The sequence below is a fragment of the Rhyacophila brunnea genome, unplaced genomic scaffold (genome assembly GCF_057557595.1).
Source record: "Rhyacophila brunnea isolate RB1 unplaced genomic scaffold, BYU_Rbru_1.0 scaffold_8, whole genome shotgun sequence".
Classification (NCBI taxonomy): Eukaryota; Metazoa; Arthropoda; class Insecta; order Trichoptera; family Rhyacophilidae; genus Rhyacophila; species Rhyacophila brunnea.
The window spans coordinates 21,983,759-22,007,296 of NW_028233350.1; the positions used below are offsets into that span (position 1 = coordinate 21,983,759).

Sequence of the window (23,538 nt, forward strand, 5' to 3'; positions counted from 1 at the left end):
TGGAAACAAAAACAAAAATATATGTTAATAAATTAATATAAAATCTGCTTACATTTCTGACAGATTTATTACGTGGCTTAAAATGGTAAACAATATTTGGAGATTCATCAAACTTTATAAATGCTAGTACCTCTTTAAATACATACATATTTTTTATCAATGTACCCCATGATAAAATTTTGGAATTTTTTATGTTTTAATATGCTATTTGATTTTAGGATTTAAGAGTTTTTTTAATTCTTTCGGCAAAAAAAAATTAACCCAAGAATTTGAAAAAATCCGGTCGGAATCAACATAAAGAAATATTGTTTTGCTGTTTCGGTCAATGTAACCGAGATCTCAAGATTTTCTTAGGCAGTGATAATTTCTCGACTTTCTCGAGAATCTCATGGATGATTTCTTGAGAATTCTCGAAATTTCGAAAAAAAATAATTTTTCGAGAATTCACAAAACCTGTTTATCTAATAACGAAATATAAATAGATATCAAAAGACGAATACAGACAGCCAACAAGTGTTATTTGTCGAAAAGTATAAATCCAAAGTGATATCTTGACACGCAAAATAATCGTATTGCTGAGACCAGTCCTCACATATAAATCGCATTATTATGACATAAAGACGGTTTTCTCGTTTTCGAACGAAAGATGCTGACAGTAATATCTGAAACCAAAAACATCGATGGAGTGTAGTTGCGCACACAGAACAACCACGAATTCTACGAGGAATTTGAAAAATTCAACATAATCCAAACCGTTGAAATTTCCTGTTGCATATGGGTGGTCATATTCAACGAATGTACCTGGGCCGACCAATACAAAAAGTTTTTGTTCCAAAGCTTTTCATATCAGTGACATAATAATAATATGTACGTAATATATTTTTTAATATTTCTTATTCGATATTCAAAATACAGTAAACATGATAAAAGTAATTATACATATCTAGTACGTGGATCATACCAGAAAGGTTAATAGTATTGGTTGGGCCATTTATAGTCCCATTCCACTCTTTATCTCTTCACCCACCTCCTAATCCCCAGTGTTATTGTTACAAGACAATCAATAAGCAATTACGGGTCATGAGAGACGGTGTTACAAAGAACATTCAGTTGTATCTCGACAGCGGACGTGTGCGGGCTTCTAATAGCTTTCCGTCGCTTAAGTGATTGACTCAATAGATACAAACTCATTAATAATCTATCATCATCATATCATTTACCATCATAATCGTCCATAAAACTGTGTCACAAAGTGTGGGAGTGTACGAACCGGGTGACCCAAAACAACGATACCGCCCGAGCGAAAGTTGAAACCAGACCACGGAGCCATCATACATCATCACAAAGGTCAGTGTCTGGCACTCTGTTCCATCGCCCCCACCCCTAGATCCGACCTCCTAATCTTCTCTTAAAAATAATTACAGTCCACTCAACCGAGTATGATATGTCAAATATTTTGTAAAAACAAAATTTTGGCACAAACTCTTCAAAACGTTAGTATATCACCATGGATAGATGAATAAATTATTTAAAAATATTAAAAATATAAGTAATATGACGAACATTACAATTATAGAGTTTCTACATGATAAGATAATAAATAACAATCATAACTTAAATCCAAGATTTTTAATATGTTTATATTTACAGACTTGCGATGGACGTGTTTTTTCATAAAGAGTTTTCGAAGTATTCAAAACGTCCGTTTTAATTCAATAAAGTTTCAAAAGGAATGTTTCACTCTTTTTCAATGAAATTTGTAAATTTTAAAATTCCTTGGCACGGCATGGCACTAAAATATTTTCATTTTAACTTTTTTTAATTCAGTCATATGGAATTTTGTTGATAACTTGAAAATAAATATTTTTATGTCTTGTAATAAACAGTCCAATTAAAAACATGACACTAGTGACTAGATAATAGTATTATGACGTATAACCAAATAATATTTCATTTTTACACCTGTTATAAATTGTAATTAATTTACAAAGTGAGATATACATCTTGTTGTTTAAAAATTTACATTATACGTGGGATAGGTCATAATAAATTTCACTACCTATAATGAAGTTGTAATATTTTTAATTGGCACTAATATTGTCATTTTAGTGGTATAATGTAAAAGCCCCAATTTTCTTTGTGAAATTATAATGACTTCAGTGATCACGTCTACATAGTTATATCTTCACATACTTTTTATTTAACACAATAATTATTTTCATAATACGTGTTTCGTCTGTATAACAGTATCAATCCAGTGTCTATAACAATGAAAAAACTAGAGACTAACTAAAACAAGACGTCTATTGATTGAATTAAAACATTGAGTTTTTGGACTCTATATTCTTCAATTGCGCAATATTATAACATAGTAATTTATAGAATATTTTTGGCGATACTTTGTATCCACGGCATCCATGGACCACACACCACTGATATACATATATATATTATATTATTACGTTATATTTAAAAATGTATAATTGGCATTAATTTAATATAGGAAACATTGTCTATGAATGTAATAATGTGACATAACAATATACTAACATCAAATTCTTATTCGTATTGGGTATATATTATATTCTTACTACCTGACCCGGCAAACGTTGTTCTGCCATATAAATTATTTCTAGTGAATATTTTGGTTGTTAAATAAAAAATAACGAATGTATCGTAAGTGTGTGGGGATGGGATCTATGACAGAAAGAGGAATAGAGCGCTGTAGACGATGACCGCCAATAAAAACAAAAAAACATCAACCATTCATTTTCTCAATTCAAAATGACTAATGTTGTTCATAATAAATGAATTACCTGTGACAAGATCTCGTTGTTTAATGTTTATGCAATATCCGTCTTGTCCTTTCCAGAAAATTAGCGGATATTGGAGAGCGTCGTATGAACGGTGTGTGTCAGCGATGAACTCCAGATTATTGTTTCTTCTTCGAATCACGATTTATCGCGTCGATGTGCGGTCGCCAACCATGATTCCAGCAATGTCGTCAACAACAGGTGCATTGAATTGACGCACGTGCTCTCCAGCTGGTGTTTTATCAGGATTGATGACAATAGCGTGATTGTCACTTTGCAATTCGTGCATGTGTGCTTTGAAGAATTTCAATAATTCATTGTGCTCATTCAACAGGGCGTCCAGTTCGCCGACGATGCGCTTGGAAATAGGCGAAATGAGGCCATTGTAGCCGCAACGTGCATCCACATGATTGATGTCCTCACCGCCCATGAAGTAGATTTGTAAAAATGTATGTGGTTCGTTTGGCATTGGCAGCAATGAGCCTACTTTGTGGTATACTTGGCCTTTGATTTTGAACGTAGAATGGAATTGTTGACCATTTGCCGCAGTATTGTGAAATATTTCTGTTGCTCCGAACGAAGTCAATTGGAAGCATGAATTGAATGTACGAATGGACTTCAGGAACAGGTTTGAATCTGGAACCGTGCCGATGAGCAAGCCGTTCAATGGTTCTGGTGGTATCTCAATTTCTGGTGGTTGCACTTTTCCTGATGCGCAACACATCCCGGCTGACAATGGGCAACTTTGAGCGCATGACAATGGGGACATTCTTTGTCCATAGCACCAATCAGCACTTTCGGATGAGCGGAATATTCAATATCTGGCTAGTACTCGAATGCGAGACGAAGGAACGAAGCGGATGTAAATGTTCGATGTACTTGTTTTCGTTGTCGGTCATTTGCTCTGCGTGTGTTAACTACAAACCGGCGCGCTTGACTCCGTTCCAATTGTCGTTGTTGATTTCGTTCAGCTCGTGCCTCTTATGATTGAGATGCAAGCAATTGCGATATGCTTACACGCACGTTTTTGTTCTCTTGTTGAATTTGTTCGTCTGTTCTTTCTGCTCTACTATTTTGCATATTTGTTGCTTTATTCGTTCGACGGCCTAAATGGCCCCCCTTGCGTCTTGCTGGCATTGTGCACTGTAATACACGCACATAAAAATAGATGAATTAAAATAAATCGTACAAAATTTTGCACGCACTGCGTTGTGATATGCCGAATGAAATGTCAAAATGACGCGACGTTTCTTTTGAATTCTTCTCGGATGTAGCGTCATCTGTTATTCAACAACATAAATAATTTTGTTCTGTTTGAAATACGAACGACGGTTAAATTTGTTCATACAAAAATAATAAAATTGCGATTAAAAAATGGGAGGGTGGGGGTAAGAAAGTTAAAATTTGGGGTTATAAGTATTTTTTTATGCCAAATAAAAAAAAATACAAAAATAAAATTGTCCAAAAAATAAAAGAAAATTTTTCTGGATAGAGATACCCTAATCATCTAGCGGTATGAAATATACTTGTTGACCTATTCTCATACCTACCAAATATACATAAAAAAATTCATAAAAATCGGTCGAGCCATTTCGGAGGAGTTCGACCACAAACATCGTGACACGAGATTTTTATATATATAGAGATTAAATTCATGTGAACAATTTACTCAAAACAAGCAAATTAAATCATTGGAATCTGTCAAATAAAATTTCATTTTCAATGTGTGTGGCCCAACTTTTCTTGCTTGGAACATATAAATATGCCAGCACAGCAATATGTTACAGTAACATGGAAGTAAATTCACAGATCAAACGTACGCACATAATAATATTATAACGTTATCAAAAATCAGTAATACGTAATAAATTAGATGTTATAAGCTTAAAGTTTTATTTAAAACCGTATTAACTGTCATTGTTATTAATAGAAATTATTTATACATGACAATAAAATGACTTTAAATACTTTTTTTTATATGCGTGTTAAGCTAAGTATAAGTTTTGGATGCTTGTACTTAATATGATTTGAATAATAAAAAATGTAAAACAATAAAAATCGTCAAATAATACAAATCATGACGTAATTTTCAAATTTGGTCAAATCTATTTTTTGACAATATGAGAAAATGCGATATTTTCACTCCTCTTTTGTAAAGGGTTTATGTTTATTAGCAACAAAACAAACACATCGTTTCTTTGATCCCATTCATAATGTATGGCATTTAGCAAATTGACGCCTGCCTATGCGATGATGTGATTGATTGAAATGGATTTGACGATGTTTGAAAAAAAGCCTTCTGGATTTATCCATTATTGAAAATCCTTCTTCATATCATGCCATTGCCTAGTGAAGGTCGGTAACCATCAGACCAATCTTTGCATTGCATTAAAACTTAGTCCCATATTAAGTAGGTTAAGTGATTTGATGTTGAACTTGGCGAGTTTCAATAATCATAATATAATGTCAAGCACTCTTTATAGAGTAAAAATTGCAATTAAAAAAAAATGTTTTGGTTAACTACTTTTAAAAAACAAAAAGACAATAAGAGGAATGAGTGGATAAGAAAGCAGACAAGGGTTTGCGATGTAATAGAGTTTATTCAAAGCCTTAAATGGAGATGGGCTGGACACATATCTCGAAGAAGAGACAATCGTTTGACAAATCTAGTCATCCAGTTGTATCCAAGAAGTGCAAAACGTCTGCAAGGTAGACCTAGAGGCCGCTGGATCGATGAAATGATAAAGTTCTGCGGAAGTACGTGGCAACGCAATTCACAGGACCGAGAGAAGTGGAAGCAGCTTGAAGAGGCCTTCATCCAGCAGTGGATAGATTCAGGCTGATGATGATGATGATGACTTTTAAAAATGACCTCCTGAAATATTGTAATATATACTCAAGATTTTTTCTACATCTAAGATTAAAATCTAAAGTGTCCTGAGCCTGAGAAATCTGCGGACCCCGAAATTGGTGAGGTGGTGTAAAATCTAACAATACATTAATGTAGTTTTGGGTAAAGTTGTCATGATGATCACAGAAAAAAATACCTTATATTATAGTGAGATAAGGCAAACGCAAGATGAGACAATCGCTGGACCATCAATCTAGTCATCCGTTAGTTGTCTGTACCCAGGAGGTAGGAATCATTCGAAGAGTGAAGCTCACTAGATCGATGGAGTAGTTTAGTTCTGCGAAAGTTCGTGGACATAGAACGTACATGGCCGAGAGGAATGGAGTGGATAGATCCAAGCTGATGATAATGGCATCATTGTCATGGAGTAAAATAAAAATAATACCTTTAATGTGTTGACAGTGCTTAATAAATTTAAAATAAAATCCCGTTTTATATACACATAAATCCTTTGGCGTGAATGTGAATTATTCGACTCGAAGAATCAAATACATAAATACGAAGGCCTCTTCGTAATTACATTCCATGTTGTTTGAGTTGTTGTTTTATCTTTCATTTAAAAATCCACCAAAATTGCCGAATCACATAAAAAAAATCTCATCGTTTTTCTTTTGAAGGGATTTATTCGCTATTTTTCCGGCGCAGCAGGAACTCTATTAAGAAAAAAACTTTTCAAATTTTCGTATTTTTTCTTGTAACTGACGCCAAATTGGCTAAAAGAAATAGGGACTCGAATGAAAAACTTTAGGTGTTTAATTTTTTAATTGTTTTTCTGTCGACTTTGACAGCTTAGCACTAATCGTGAAGCTTATTTAAATCATTGTGTTTCATTTTACTTGTAGAGTAAAAATATTTAAATGTTTTTTTCTTTTTGCTTTCAATGATTAATTATAAAAGGGGGAGAACACAGAACACAAATACAGTGATGATCGTTTTGTTTAATTTTACTACAACACTTTTTTTCTAATTATTGTATATAATTTTATATGGACCTTAGTTGTATAGAAACGAGCTTTTTTAACAAGATTTTTGTACGAGAAATGGTTCTTAGCCACACACTCAACACACGACTTATTTAGGGAGGATGGTGGAGATGGATGATGCTAGTGTCTTTTAAGAGTTTCATAAGAGAGAAGATTTGATATAAAACATTTATAACGAAAATATGTACCTACCTAACACACATTATAAAAATGAATGTGTACCTACATAATAATAGATAGAAATATATTATAAAAGTAGTATAGTAGTTGACATGATTTTGATGGAATGAGGGAATTTCACCGTGTGACCTATGTAGGATCAATTTTAAGATTTTATATTATAACAACGTCCACCTTAACTGAGCATTATTCAAATGGAATATATGAATGCCTAAGTTATTACTCTCCCAATGGCATCACCATTGAGTTAGCCGTCTAAACAGTCAAAACCATCTCGCTCTAAAATTTACCACAGCCAAAAGAGGTGCTGTTAAAACATTGCACTTATTGTAATAATTACAACTAACTTATTGTAATTGTTACAATAAGTGCTAATACTTCGATACAAACCTATCCTACATAGCTGCCGTAGAGGCCGAAAGCAGTCTTGAGTATAGAATAGATGCACTGGTCTATTTACGATATCAGTTTATAATTATTGATTATTTGTGTTGGAGTCATTATTCTTTAAACCTATTTTTTATCATCACTAATAATATGATATCTATGCCTTGAATACCCATGGAATTTCAATACACTAACAAGATAAAATTCCAAATAATATATCAGTAAATGTGTCAGAAATGGTCATAAAATCTTATCAAAACTACTCTAGAGAGAATCTATTTGGATAATTTGGCTGGAAATAATAGAGGAATCGTTGTCAAATGACATCATCGTCTGCCTCCAAAGGTTTTCCAAGATAGTATGCAGATACGTAACATACATAAAAATACAACATGTCAGTAAACCATGTCGTATAAAAACAAAATGAGTTTTCTCATACAAAATAATATAATCGATGAAAAGAATATTTCCATCCCATATCACAATGACAGTTTTATAGATAATATTATTAAAAGAGTTTTGGACGTATCACCAAATATTTTTTTATCTATTATTTATGGTAGCAGCGATTATTTTCATTCATTCGTCGAAACAAAGAATTTTTATTAAAAAATCACACTGCCTATCTGATGTTTTCACAAAAGAATTCTCGCTGCTTTGGTTCTTCCAAAAAATTTATCAATGAAAAATTAATTTTTCAATCACATGGATTTCATACCATTTACTTTGTACTCAGTCAATATAATGTATTTTAAGCAGCCATTGCTATATTTATTAGCCACTTTATATAAGCTCATTTTAACAAATCTCGCGTCCAGTAGTACTCAATAAATTTGCAAACAAATCCACTTGTAAATTAGTCTACATCCACTCTAAGCTTACGACGTAGACGAGTCTTTCGATTTAATTTAAAAGTTGTTTTTTTTCTGCTGTTTCAACTTAGATCACAAGCAAACTTTGACCATTGAATAGGATTAATATCTATAGACGTATCCGGATTAAGAAGAAGCATATCGCAATATGATGGAAAATTTTTTTTATAGATTAAGTTTTAGATTTCTTTCAAGAACATACTCAACTTTATACCTACAGCTCCAAATTTTATAATTACCGAGCTGAAAAAATATTTTTCTAAATACTACATAAAAAATGTAAATCAAAATAATATACTTTATCTTAGATACGATTTCGATACTTTGAACATTTCATGCTTGATTGTCCTTATTTTGATATCATCATAATCATCATCCCAGATCACTCCACTACTGAATTACAGTATCTGCATATTATGTCATCAATCCAGCGGCGGCCCCATGATCTACCTTTTGAATGTATTCTACTTATTGTGTATGATTTGTCCAGTATCGTTTCGTTTTGGAGTTTATGTCTTGCCTATTTCAATTTAACGTATGAATACCCGCATACAATTGTTGAATTGTAATTTTGACATAAAGCACAATAAATTTTGATTTAGAATTTTTTTCCAAAAAAAATTTTCGCTCTCCTGTAAAATATCTATAGGTACTATAAAAGAATACATATACTATCTTGATTCGTAAGTATAATTTTCATATCGATTTTATTTTCTACAATTTTACTGACAAAAAATACTTATTATAAAATAATAATCTCAGGAGGAAGTCGACGTGGGATGATTATTATTATCTGTAATATCACCAGCACCTTTTAAAAAAAATTCAATAATAGAAATACGCAATGAATGACTTTGAGTTTAATAAGAATATATATTTTTTTTAATTTGGCCATTAAATATTATAACCAATACATATTATACTTACATAGAATTGAATATTGGAAGAAATATACTTAAATATATATATAAAGAAAATTCATAATACTAGAATTAAAAAAAGAAAATTATATAGTGAATATAAAAAATATTTTTACAATAATATAAAAAACCACGTACGCGACAAAGCATCTAATATCAAACTGGTGATTCTAGATTTTATCATTCGATATATTTGGCTCCTTGCCTACCTCTCAGGATGGGATGAACTGAATCTACATCATCGAAGATCTTGCCTCACATTGGATTGAACTATTAGTCTATTTTGTTCAGGCAGAGAAATGCGCAAGAATTATTATAGACGAGCTGATGCACCAACTGGTCTGACGGTCAGGTCTGGTCGTTGTCAGAGTACACTGCTTCATACCTCACCTTTGGACGTAAACTCCGATCCACGGATGATGTGAATCACGACTTGAAAATCACGATTGAGTCATAAACATTTTATCTCCAAAAATAACGCCATACTTCTTACAATTATTGACAGACACCTTTTGGCTAGAGGTTATGTTCGAGTCTGGTCTCGAGAGTTCTCGATCAATAAATTTTCCGAAATTTCAAGAACTTTCATTTCTCGAGAAATCATAAATGAGATTCTCCAGAAATCGAGAAATCGAGAAATTGTTAGCAGGCTAGGATACCGACTACAACTGGAATTTAAAAATATACGCTGGTAAAATTCTTGATGAATATTTTTTTTGACCAGTAACTGAATGGAATTTTTTAAATTTTGCGCTGAATTTTTGTTTGGCAGGAAGACCTAAAAATGATAAAAAATCGGCAAAAAGAGGTAATTTCATCTTGGTGTCGATTTCTTGAGAATTCATGAGAAATCAAAAAACGAATCGCGAATTATCAACAAAACAAAATCAAGAATTCTCGAATCTCGATAAATGAAAAAAATCGATAAATCACAAGCTTTACCTGCGGCAAGGATGTAAAAAAACATGCAATCTGAAATAAGACATCACTCACAAGTTACGTAATTTTCAGACTAGCCACCTACGCTATAGAGATTTTGGTGTTAAGTGTGGGATCTAGTTGCCAAATACATATACTTGGAGTAAATAAATCCTTCGACATGTTTACTTGAGTCACTGGCTTGACCGATTTTATTTAAATATGTATGTATAGGTACTGTTCCTTCCAAGCAGAAGCACTGACCCAATACTATCACTTTGATTCGTATTGTAAAGTGGTGTCTACATTGGCAACAAGTTGCTGGCAACCTCATTAAATTTCGATTAAAATAATTTATGGTCATATTATAGTAAATAAATTGGAGCTTGGTACAACTATTTAAACTCTTGAATAAATTATAAAATTTCATAGTAATTATTTTGTTAAATCTACAGCTTTTTATTTGTAAATAATGATGAGAATTATTATAGTTTTAGGCTACAAAACTATCTTCAAAATGAGTTTGTGATAGATATACAACTATGATAATAAAAGATAAAAGATAGTAATAAACAGTATTGAAAACGACATCATTTAATAAATGTTCTAGTGCTTCCCAAACCTTTTCATAGTACGGCCCCCAAAATCTGAAAAAAGTAATCCCGACCTCCCTCCGCCGAAAAGAGAAGCAAATCGTCATAAAGTTGTGAGTCATACTGATATCTAACAAAAACTATTACATGTGTGCAATTTGTAATACCAGTAGATTAATGCAGTGCTCCGCAACCGGTGTGCCGTAAGACGATGCTAGGTGTGCCGCGGGGCATTGCTTAAAAAAAAAAACACAAATGATTTTGTATATTATACAGTACTTACTTAATAGCCAAATTTGAGTACATGGCTGGTAATACATTTGAGCACCTGCATGAACTTAATAAAACAATGCAAGATCAGAATGAAAATATATTGACTTGATCAAAAACAACAGAATCAAAAACATTTAGCTTTGCTTCAAAAAAAATTTCATCATTACTTTCATACAATCAATCAATCAAATCAATACGACTGGATCCAAAGCCCTTTTGCAACCAATGTCAAAAATTCCATAGAAGCGCTTATGCTATTTTCTGGATTTTGGTTAATAAAGAATATTCTCGTATTTCTGTTAAGGCTACCAAACTAAGTAAGTAAAGCTAAAAACTTATCCGTTCATTGAAACAAGCTCAGGTATCGTATTAATTAGTTATTTTATTGGTAATACAATACATGGGAATGTGTACATTTGGTTCTTCGTCGTGTGATATGTATATTTAATTATTTATCAAATGAGTATGTAATGTAGTGCGTGGCAGGTCAAGCAAATAAGTGAGATAAACACAAATTATAATTAGTTTGCTCTAATAGCAAAAAAGGTCTATTTTGCTGAATAAATTGTTTTACGTGTGCTGTGCCGCGGAATTATGGGAAGACCTTTTGTGTGCCGTGGGTGAGAAAAGATTGCGGAGCACTGGATTAATGGATTGAATTGCAAAGAACGTGCTCTATTTAATCATATATATTAATTGACTTTATATATTGTCTCCCATGCATTCAATTCTTAATTTGACAGTATTTTTTTCGGTCAATATAAATATTTTAATACAAAGTGTGTATAATGTGTTCTTATCTGACAAATTAAATTATAAACGTATAGGTATAATTGTAAAAAAATACTTGCTGTTCTATTACAACATTTCGCGGCCTTCTGCAGAAGCCCTGCGCCCCAAGCAGCCGTGACCCGTGAGTTTGAGAAGCACTGATTATACGACATCCAATGTATTCATGTCTTTTATATGGTGATTATCTGTGTAGCATAGTAAAATGCGTGCTTTCATAAAATATATACTTAACATTGTTGTGCTGACAATGGTGATATTTTAATGGTAAAAAGTTATTGTTTTTTTAATGACGTCGTGTTTCATTTCCATGTTAAGGTGAAGTCTTTACTCAGCCTTTCTAAAAGAGGCACCTAGCGCAAAAATACGAACCTTGCAATTTGAGACATTTTTTTATAATTTACAATTTAAACTGTATTTATTAATAAATATGTATCTTTTATGATACTTGTAAGTTTTATATTGTATTTTTTCGTGTAACGTTATGTCTTTAATAGCTACACATTATTATTTTCTTAAAACGAATTCCGTGCAAAAAGTACATACGACTAGGTATGTATTGCAAAAACTTAGATAATCATATTTGAACTAAAAAAGAAAGAAATGTTTTTAGATTACATATTGATCATTTAAAATGAAAATGTTCAGTAAAATGTAATAACTTTCAGTTTTAGTCAATACTTTTACTTTCATCCTTCAATGTAAATATTTTTTTAATTGCAGGTCGTCACATCGACTGAATTTCGTTAACATCGTTGTGATATGAACACAACATCACCAAAGTCGTCGCTGGCGAAACTCGGTCTGGGCGCCCGTCCAAAACCCATCAAGGTCATGGTTCTTGGTCAAGGCGGTGTGGGGAAGACAGGTGAAAATCAACTCTTACTTTATAATATTGTTTCGTATGTAGATAATATTTAAATATTTCTATATATTTATTTTTCACCATTATTCTAACAAAAATTCTAAACGAGTCGAATGTATAATATTATTGTCCATGAATCTGTAAACTCTAAATCACATTCAGAAACCTCATGTACATTTATGAAGTCATGGGTCACGGCCGTGAATCCGGGCCTGGAAAATTTAACTGTTGTTTTTAAATGTGCGTTTGGACCCAGAGTTTGGACCTAATAGATTCATTTCTCGTAAAAAACTGTAAAGAAACTTCTTTCTTAGATATCGTATTATGCATTATAAATTATGATTTACCTACTAAGTGTTGATAATATAATTTATAGTAAGTATCTTTGTTTTGTCATTACTTTGTAATTTATAACGGTATTCGTATGAGTTTAATTTGTATGTCTAAGAATAATATATTTTAATATTAATATCTTCTAATAACATTACCGTCAATTTAATGAGTTTAAATATGTCTTTACATGAAATTATATAAAAGGATATCAATAACTTATTTTAATGTATTTTATAAGAACAGAGATAAAAAAAATATATTGAAAAGTCGTAAATTAAGTAACGACTAGTAATAAGGATTTATAATAAAACAAGTTAGATACCTGTCTGGATAATAAGTTCTTAGTAAACCGTTTCTAATATCGTTAAATTCTCGCTAATATCCTTTTGATATTATATTTTGATAAACAGTATTATACTTCGTATGAGGCGTCAATTTATAAACAAGCGGTGTTAGGATATTAATTAATATCGTCGGTTTAATTTTTGGTAATAGAGCAAACATAAGCTTTAAGATATTACCTCAGTTTTTGGCAGATGATATTGACAATTTAATCCATCAAAATGAATGAATAGAAAGCTTGGAAAACATTGGTTTTATATTGTGTGTTCTATCAATAAATATTTTTATATATTTTCATTTTATTAGAAATTCTAAGTATCTGCTCTGTTTAATGCGAACTCACGTTTAGCTAAGATTAAAATCCGTAAATTTACTGAAACTTGGTACAAATATTGCCCATCATTACTTATAGACTATGAATACACAATACTAAACGTATATTGATTTAGAAACGAGATTTTCTTTTGAATGAAATACAATTTACAGCTTTCAAGTTAGTAAATATTTTCTTTTTCAATTATAATTTGTTTCAGACTGAAAGAATTTGATTACATATAAGTATATAAGTATTGTGATTTAACTTTTCATTAGATTTTATAATAGAAACATACTTATTTTTCTGTATAATATTATTTAATATAATAAGTTATTACATATTTTATTGTTTTTGTTTGACCGTATTAGCGTTACTATCGTTCACTTTGATATCTGAACATTTTGATAAAACAAAATAAAAATCAGTTGATATATTGAATTACCAAAAACTGATTTTTATAATTTAACTTCTGTCCTTTTATAAACCATAAGCTACTTCCATCGCGTAAATCAAGACATGTTAAATCCATTTACCTCGAAAAAGTATGTTCTTGCTTTGAGTTAACATAGTAACGATGAAATAGTTTGAAGGTCTCTACAGAAATGACCCCTCTTATTACTTGGATACTGCGCTCTTCAGTCACTGGGCGGTGTCAAAATATTTTCAAATATATCATCATCAGCCGGAATCAATCCACTGCTGGATGAAGGCCTCCCCAAGCTTCTTTCAACTCTCTCGGTCCTGTGTCTTTCGCTGCCACGTATTTCCGCCGAACTTTACCAGTTCCTCAATCCAGCGGCTTTTAGGGCGACCCTGTGGCCGTTTGGGTACCACTTGATGACGGCATTTGTCCAGCGGCCGTCCTTTCGGCGAGCAATGTGCCCCGACCATCTCCATTTCAGCTGTTTGGCAACGTCTATTACGTCGCGTACTGCTGTCTACTTCCTAACCAATTCATTTCTCTTACGGTACTTTCGCGTGATGCCCAACATAAACCTCTCCATGCCTCGGTGTGCGACTCTTAGCTTTTGGACATCTCTCGTGTTGAGGGTCCACGTCTCGCAGCCATACGTGCGCACGGGTAGCACACATCGGTTGAACACCTTACGCTTACTACATAATGGTAGTTCACTCTTGAAGATACCATTCAGACGTCCGAAAACACTCCATCCCAGCTTTGTTCTTCGAAAAATTTCATCGTGCATGCTTCGGTCTATGGGCACCTGCTGTCCAAGATAGATGTAGCTGCTGACTTGCTCGAGTTGGGTGCCATTAATACGGATAATCTCAGGGTCCAAAAAACAGTTCCTCATCACTTTTGTCTTTGAGACATTTATCTTTAGGCCGACCGTTTGACTGACATCTGCGAGTACTTGCATTCTACCTTGAATGTCTTTCGGGGCTTGTGAGAGTATAACAATATCATCTGCAAAGCGCAGGTGACTGAGGTGCTCCCCATTATTTGGAACACCTTTTTCCTCCTAATCAAGATGAATAGAAATAAGATATTAAAAAGATATAGGTATATGTAATCAAATATATAATGTTTTTCTTTGAATTCAATTTTGTACATACTAAAATCTAATGATTGAAATAACTAGATTATTGAATTCATGCCTAAAGCCGGGTTTTTATTAGCGAGCTGTTCCTGTGACCGTTGCAGCTGGGTACAGTAACTAGTATGGACGCAAAGTAATTAATTCGCAAGCCTAATAATTCTAATAAATAATTATTTCGTATCTAAAGTTAGTTCTGTACCTGGAACTGTTACAGTAACGACTCGCTAATGAGTACGCGTGTTTGTATATATCAACAACTAGCTTGCGAAGTTACGATCGTAACAAAATGAAACGTTTGTATAAAATTTAATATTCTCTCGATTTTAAAAATAATTAAAATAATTTTCCTTTCAAATTAACTAAAAAAAAAAGAGTATAGGTACTTTTAATATAGAGTTAATATAAAATTATAACCTGAAAATATTTCAATATTGTGTGAGTGGATGAGATTTTTAGTAAGTAAAAGTAAGATGCGAAACAATCTAGAAAACTACTGGTGTTTTTCATCCATCGTCTTGTATTGAAAGTTATCGCCAATATTACAATATCAGATCAACGATGCTTAAGACATTAACTTAGTGGTTTAAGTAGCCAGGAAAATCTGGAGCTTTATTCGAGGAGGAGGAGATACAAATTCAAATAATAAATAGTTTTATTTTTATCTCAGTACACATTAAAACCACAGGTCACCCATTATAGCAATACGTGTCGGCCATTACGGCGACTAATGAAAATGAAAATTCCCATGCAATTGCGGTATCTACGCTAGAGCTATTTTCAAAGTGTTTGAAACATTTTACTTAGTATTAAGAGCGTACATAAGTGAAACGGCAAATAATTTTCAACAGTATGTGGGACTTAATTTCGGCCGCGTTGCCAATCGGAGAGCGATAGTCGACCTGTGAGCACGTCAATTTGTTTTGTGATGGCGTCGGAGGAATATAATATTTTAAAAAGAAAACATGTCAATGAATATACTATTATTATTACGAATATAATAATAAACATAACATTAAAAAGACGCATATTGATTTTTTATGACAAATTATATTTCGTTCGGCTCGCGTCATTTGCACAATCCGCGCATCGCCTAGGCACGATCTTTTTAGACCATGCCTCAGCTGAGGTATAGCCTTAACATGCGGATACAGAGAACAATAATAAATGTCACCAAACTGGTTGACCCAGTCAACTTTTCTCTTTCTTTAAGCACCACAGTGCATGGTTGTTACATTAGTCCCATGTGGCTCCTAACCGGTATAGCAAAGTGAGTAGGTACGAAAAATCCTTTTTTTCAGATACCTTTTAAGCATTATGGAAGAAAGCTCTGCATATCCAAGGTATTCATGATGACTGGAGATCGCGGACCTAAAATCAGTATTAACTATCGATAGTTTTGTCCCCAGCTCTGTCAGCTTGGCCTAATAGAATCTACGGCGTACTTATTGGCAATTTGCAAGATGCCCATCATATCCTCTGGGAGTGTGCACATATGATGTCGGTTGAAAGGGAAGAGTCTTTCAAGTCGGTCCGACCCTCATTTGGACCGGTCGGCCATTGCGAATACAAGGGGAAAAAATTATCGGCTTGCGGCATTTTACGGTGTCTTTTCTCGTCGAGGATTGGCATGTAATATATTATATCAAAATAAGGATCACGCAACCAAAGAGTTGGGAAGTTGCTCCTGGGACACTCTCAGCACAACATTAAAGGGCGCCTAACGTTCGTTACGCCGCAGAATATACCTGCATAACGGGTGTGGACGCAAGGCCGGTGATGGAGGAAAAATCAAGTACAGACTATCAATTCTTGGTAGAAATACATTGTATTAATAATTAAAATAAAATACAACATGTAATATCTATTACACATATTTTAATAATCATCCAGACCGGTTTAGGCAATATAAAATGTATACTAACAAATTTTAAAGAAAATTTTATTTATTTAAGATAATGTAAATATACGTAGCCGCGAACAACAGACCGAGAAGAGTGGTTTGAGCTAGGGGATTTTCACATCTAGCAGTGGATCACTCCCGACTGATGATGATTATAGTGATGATATATATAAAGTAAATTCATATTCCATATATAGATTTACTTTATTATTCATTATAGATTCCAAATATAATATGACAGATATTTTAAACTTATCAGTGAAATCATTTACAATTTTTTGGATTGTCTTTATTTCATTTTTATTACCCTTCAACCGTTACAATATTTATATAACATAGTATTTATATAATATAACACTTTGATTTGAAAATATATATAATAATAATTTGTCCATTGTGCATTGCATACGTATATATTTTAATATATCATTGTATTTTTGGTCGAATATGATCTTAATCCATCTCTACAGGCACATACCTACTTCATAGTGTTTCGATCTAGGTATTCGCTATGTTTTTATTACAACTCCGAAATACTTCTTGCAAGAAAATCCTGTTAATGGTATCCGGATGTCTTTTATATCATCTTACCAAAACAACAGTATTCTTGAATATCCAGGCTTACCAATACAAGTGACTATGTACAATAAATGTGGGAAGAAAAACATTATTTCCAGCACTCTCTCTTGACAGGACTGTGAGAATTGTTTTCAGATTGCTTTTTATAAGAAGCTCCGGGTTAGAGCTTCCACGAAACTTTTCAGGCCAGGTGTAATATTATTTCGCACCAGTGGAACTGAATTCTAAGACCTTTGAAAACGTGTAATTTTATTTCAGATAGGTTAAAGGTTAGTGTCTTATCATAAACGTTAATACTTAGGTACTGATAAATACTTTAGGGATAATTACTACGATATTATTGTAAATACTTCCTAATAATTTCATTGATAGACTACCTCTAACAATTTATTCAAAACTGTAAAAATATTACATACTGTTTGACCTACAGTATTTATTTCTGATATATTTTTATGTGTATTAATTATTGCCAATTTTCAATTTTATGTTTCATGTGTGCGCAAAAAATCTTAATATACACTAATGTAAAATACTAAGGAATGGCGTCACCAGGAAGCCAATACCTGAATATGGCAACACTAACTCTTTATTACATCAAAATTAATCAAGTGAAAGTATTATTGGGCATTATATTATAATTCATTTATATTTGTTTTGGAAATCACGGCAAATGGATGTTCCGCTACGATCTACAGATAACAAAAACTTCTGTTCTGAACAATGGATTTAATAATACAATCTTAATATTACATACAAATACAGGCATATTATTTAGAAGTGAGGTTATACAGGTAATTTCGACAACGTGTGAAGTACACTTGTCTATGTATGATGTTCCTATTGATAACATCAATAATAATTGTTATATTTTAGCGCAGTCTTTAATAGAAACATCAGTATGTAACTTTTTCAAATGCATTTCAAACAATAATTATTGCTGTTTTCGAATTCGGCCAAAAGTGCTCTTATCACAATTTTTAAGATATTTAATTGAAATTTCGTGGGGTTGCTACCAAAAGTTGGTAAGTCGATAATTTAGGTACTTAGAGCTAACAACGGATTATGAATGCTAAAAAAAGTCTAGGTGATCCGATATATAGAACATGCACATAATGCACAAAGAATTTTGCATTATGCCTGATTTTAGAGGGTAGGTATGTCAAATTTCAAATTCCAAATTTCAATTATGCCATAACATGATTTCGAGACTTACTAACTTTTAACAGTAACCCCACGAATTATATATAATACTATACGTGTTGAAAAAAAAGGTGAATAAAAGAGTACTTTTATATAACTAGGGGCCACTCATATACCTACCAAAACATGACTGAATCATCAAATTTATCATGCCGCTCACAATAACACTTTTATATGATATTAATGTATTGTACATAAAAATTGTGTCATAAAAATAATTAAGTATTAAATGCGAAGTCTTACAAAATCTACACATAATTTAGCTTAGACCTTTAATTACACGTCAAGCTTATGAATCCATATTATTTGCGCAGGTTCGTGACCTAAACGAGTGGTAACGGCAATATATACTACTATAAAATATACAGAGAAACTTAATTGCCAACGGAGAAAATTTATATTTAAATTTAAACGTAAATAATTTTGTATAACTCCGCACAGGTAAAAACCGCAAATTGATATTTAATCTGTTAAACACCTGCGATAGAATGCTGCGTCAGAATCGAGACGGGGAGCCAAAGTGCCTTCGGCCATTCGTTTTAATTTGACAACTTACTTTCGCGGGCTATTTATTTTGGTGACCTATCAAACGTGCCAAGTAAAAACCTTTCAAGAAGTAAAGTGGTTGACGACTGAAGTATGCTCCAAAGTCACCCTAGTGGTGTTAATAACAACGTTAAAAAATCTAAGCGAGGTGAGATTGTTTTCCCGGGCTACCTGATGCCTGAAATTTGATCTCGGCGATTAATTAGTTTGCCAGATTTAAATTTTGCTTATCAGTTATTTAATACTTGACATTAAGAGTTGCATGTAATTATATTCAAAATATTTAAGCATTCCACGGATATTTGTAACTTTGAAGATGGTCGAATTATTCAAAATGAGAGTGAAACTTTAATCATCCTAATACACCGCGAATAATAATTATTGTACACTAAATTTACAATAAAAAAAATCCTACTTAGTTAATCCTCATATTTAAACGTATGTGTCATAATCGGGCGTATCATGGAGCCCTACGTTTGATGTGAAACATATATTTTTTAATTACTGGGAATATATCAAAAGCAGTTACATACGACTGAGGTCACTATGCACCCAAATGTGCTTTGATTGAATTTCCATGACTTTAAATAATTAAAAGTACCTACACATGGGAAAACAGAATATGTATAAACGAATAATTGTAATTGTAAAAACTAATACAAAACTACCTAACAATTTAAGTCAAGAGATCTTCACATTGGCAGTATAACACCGCAAATTTTTTAAATGCAACAAAAGTGTGCCATTATGGCGACTAGGCCAGACGGTAACTGGTTCAATCGACTTGAGTACCTATTCCTTTTTTGGATACATCGATTGATCTAACATACACCTAGTCGTCCTTTAGATCTTTTATTATCTACTGGATACAACTGGATAATTTGATATTATATCCAGCGATGGTCAGGTGTAGGTATTCCAATCCAGAGCTATTTTCGATACCTATGAATCCCGGGATTGATAAATATAATCCCGAAACATTCGGGATTGATTTTTTTATCAATTTTTATGGAAAATAAAATAAAAACGAAAATATAACAGAAAAAATACTTTTAATAACAAATAATACCTACATTAGAAATAAACTGAGTTTTAATGAAGTTTGATTTATACACATGTGTAAGTTGCCGATTCATTTTATTTTTTCACATAAATTAATGAAAATGAGAAAGATTGGAAAAAAACAATGCTTCGCACTATTAACAAAGTAATTCCATCATGATCTCATACGTTTTACGGCAGTTTCATATTTAGATAATATAGATTTATGAAGTGGAAAGGCCATAAGTACACCATGAGTTGCTTTTCTATTTTAAATCTCGCTAACCCATTCATTAAGTCTTTACTATCAGAAACAGCAATCTCATATTAAATTCACATTAATATTTATATTACAATATTATTTACTCCATTAAACTTATGTATTTCCAAGATTGAACATACACAATATTAACAATAAATGAAGTCTTAAATAGTATAAATTATACTAGATTTATTTTTGCCCAATTTTATCAACGTTATTTGTAAATATAAAAATTTTATATTACCAATGGAAAAGAATGCCAAACCCGGGACCAGTCCCGGGATCCCGGGATTGTCAAATTGTAATGCTGAAATCCGGGGATCAGAATTTTGGCTCGGGATTGGATTCCCTAGTCATGTGGCTTGTCCATCTACCCTTCGAATATGTCAAAAGTCTTAGTTTCAAATTATTTTTTAAGAAAATAATATAACATTATTTTCAAGAGGTAATGCTGTCAATAATAATAATATATATATATATTTACTAGTACAGTTAATATCCACTTGTTATAAATTTCCAAGTATATCAGTATAATCATTATTAAACTTTATAACTATATATTATATTATTATGTAGATATATTAAGTTATTAACAGATGATGAGTTAGATATCAACAACTTCCAATATTGTTTGACAGGCATTTAATATTGTAAACTATATATTTACGAGTATATAATAAGTTAGTCAGTAATTACTTGTAGCTGTCAAACGCAAGAAAATTAATAATGTTGTATTAAAATATCTAATGACAATAACATGACAATAGACATTCTTTTATCTACCTATCAGGATCGAAGAAAACCTGTAAAAATATGATTATCCAAATATATTTCCTTACCTACATACATACTTTTTATGAGTTGAAATACGCTGTTAACAGGATCCTTCCGATATTAAATTCCGAAGATATTTGCGTATAACAAACAAAATTCCTACAACATTCGATAAAGCAAATAAATAATAATAATATCGACTCTTATATTATTACTCCTTATTCTGTGGAAATCAACAGACGTATTGACATACTTTTTTTATATTAATATGTAAAGCTTGTTTTTTTTATTATCTAATATATAAAAAATAATATTTGTGTGTTTGTTTGTTCGTATTTAATGCGCAGCCATACCGTTCATCCGATTGCGATAAAACTTTGTTAACTTATTGCTTGCACTTGCGGGAAGAGTATAGGCTATACTAATATATAAAAATGAATGTCTGTCTGTCTGTATGTCTGTCTGTCTGTGTGTCTGTCCCGTATGCGTTCCTACACCATTACTACAAATTTTGGTAAGTGGTTGTATGCACACCCATGAAGGTTTCTGAATTAGAAAAATCATCATCTTCTTCTTCTTCTTCATTCTATTTTCTTTTATTCGTATGGTTCCTATACCATTCATCCGATTGCAATGAAATTTTGGTAAGTGGTTGTATGCACATCCATGAAGGTTTCTAAATTAGAAAAATCATCATCTTCTTCTTCTTCATTCTATCTTCTTATATTAGTATGGTTCCTATACCGTTCATCCGATTGTGATGAAACCTTCGTCAGTTGTTGTGTTAACACCCGCAAAGGTTTCTGAAATAGTACAACCATCTCCTTCTTCTTCTTCTTCATCATTTTATCTTCTTTTATTCGTATGGTCCCTATACCATTCATCCGAGTGCAATAAAACCTTCGTCAGTTGTTGTGTTAACACCCGCAAAGGTTTCTGAAATAGTACAACCATCTTCTTCTTCTTCTTCATTTTATCTTCTTTTATTCGTATGGTCCCTATACCATTCATCCGATTGCAAAAAAACCTTCGTCAGTTGTTGTGGTAACACCCGCAATGGTTTTTGAATTAGTACAACCATCTTCTTCTTCTTCTTCTTCTTTTTCTTCTATTCTATATTCTTCTATTCGTATGCGTTCCTATTCCATTCATCCGATTGCAATAAAATTTTCGTCAATAATTGTGCCAACACCCGCGAAGTTTTCTGAATTAGTACAATCATCATCTTCTTCTTCTTCTTCTTCATTCTATCTTCTTTTATTTGTATGGTCCCTATACCATTCATCCGATTGCGATGAAACCTTCGTCAGTTATTGTGGTAACACCCGCAATGGTTTTTGAATTAGTACAAGTATCTTCTTCTTCTTCCTTGGTTCCTATACCATTCATCCGATTGCAATGAAATTTTGGTAAGTGGTTGTATGCACATCCATAAAGGTTTCTGAATTAGAAAAATCATCATCTTCTTCTTCTTCTTCATTCTATCTTCTTCTATTCGTATGCGTTCTTATACCATTCATCCAATTGCGATGAAAATTTGACCAGTTGTTGTGCGCAAGCCCGCGAAGGTTTCTGAATTAGTACAACCATCTTCTTCTATTCGTATGCGTTCCTATACCATTCATCCGATTGCAATGAAACTTTGTTGAGTTGTCGTGCGCACGCCTGCAAAGGTTTCTGAATTATTAAAACCATCATTTTCTTCTTCTATTCGAATGCGTACCTACACCATTCATCCGATTGCAATGAAACTTTGGTGAGTTGTCGTGCGCATGCCCACGAAGATTTCTGAATTAGAAAATCATCTTCTACTTCTATTCTTATGCGTTCCTATACCATTCATCCGATTGCAATGACATTTGATCAAGTGTTGTGCCCTTGCCCGCAAAGGTTTCTGAATTAGTGCAATCATCTTTTTCTTCTTCTATTTGTATGCGTTCTTATGCCATTCATCCGATTGTGATTAAATTTTGACCAGTTGTTGTGCGCACGCCCGCGAAGGTTTTTGAATTAGTACAACCATCTTCTTCTTCTTCTATTCGTATGCGTTCCTATACCATTAATCCGATTGCAATGAAACTTTGGTGAGTTGTTATACGCATGCCCACAAAGATTTCTGATTTAGAAAATCATCTTCTTCTACTATTCGTATGCGTTCCTATACCATTCATCCGATTGCGAT

The 23,538-nt window shown here is 32.5% G+C and overlaps 1 protein-coding gene across 1 annotated transcript in view; it reads left to right on the forward strand.

Moving 5' to 3' along the window:
* The window catches only part of LOC147064039 (ras-related and estrogen-regulated growth inhibitor-like protein A), a 154,358-nt gene that overhangs the window by 80,282 nt on the left and 50,538 nt on the right, over positions 1–23,538 (forward strand). The window contains exon 2 of the mRNA XM_085959210.1: positions 12,363–12,507. Coding sequence (XP_085815336.1) covers positions 12,402–12,507 — 106 coding nt within the window. The 5' untranslated portion in view covers positions 12,363–12,401. The remainder of the gene's footprint in view (positions 1–12,362; positions 12,508–23,538) is intronic.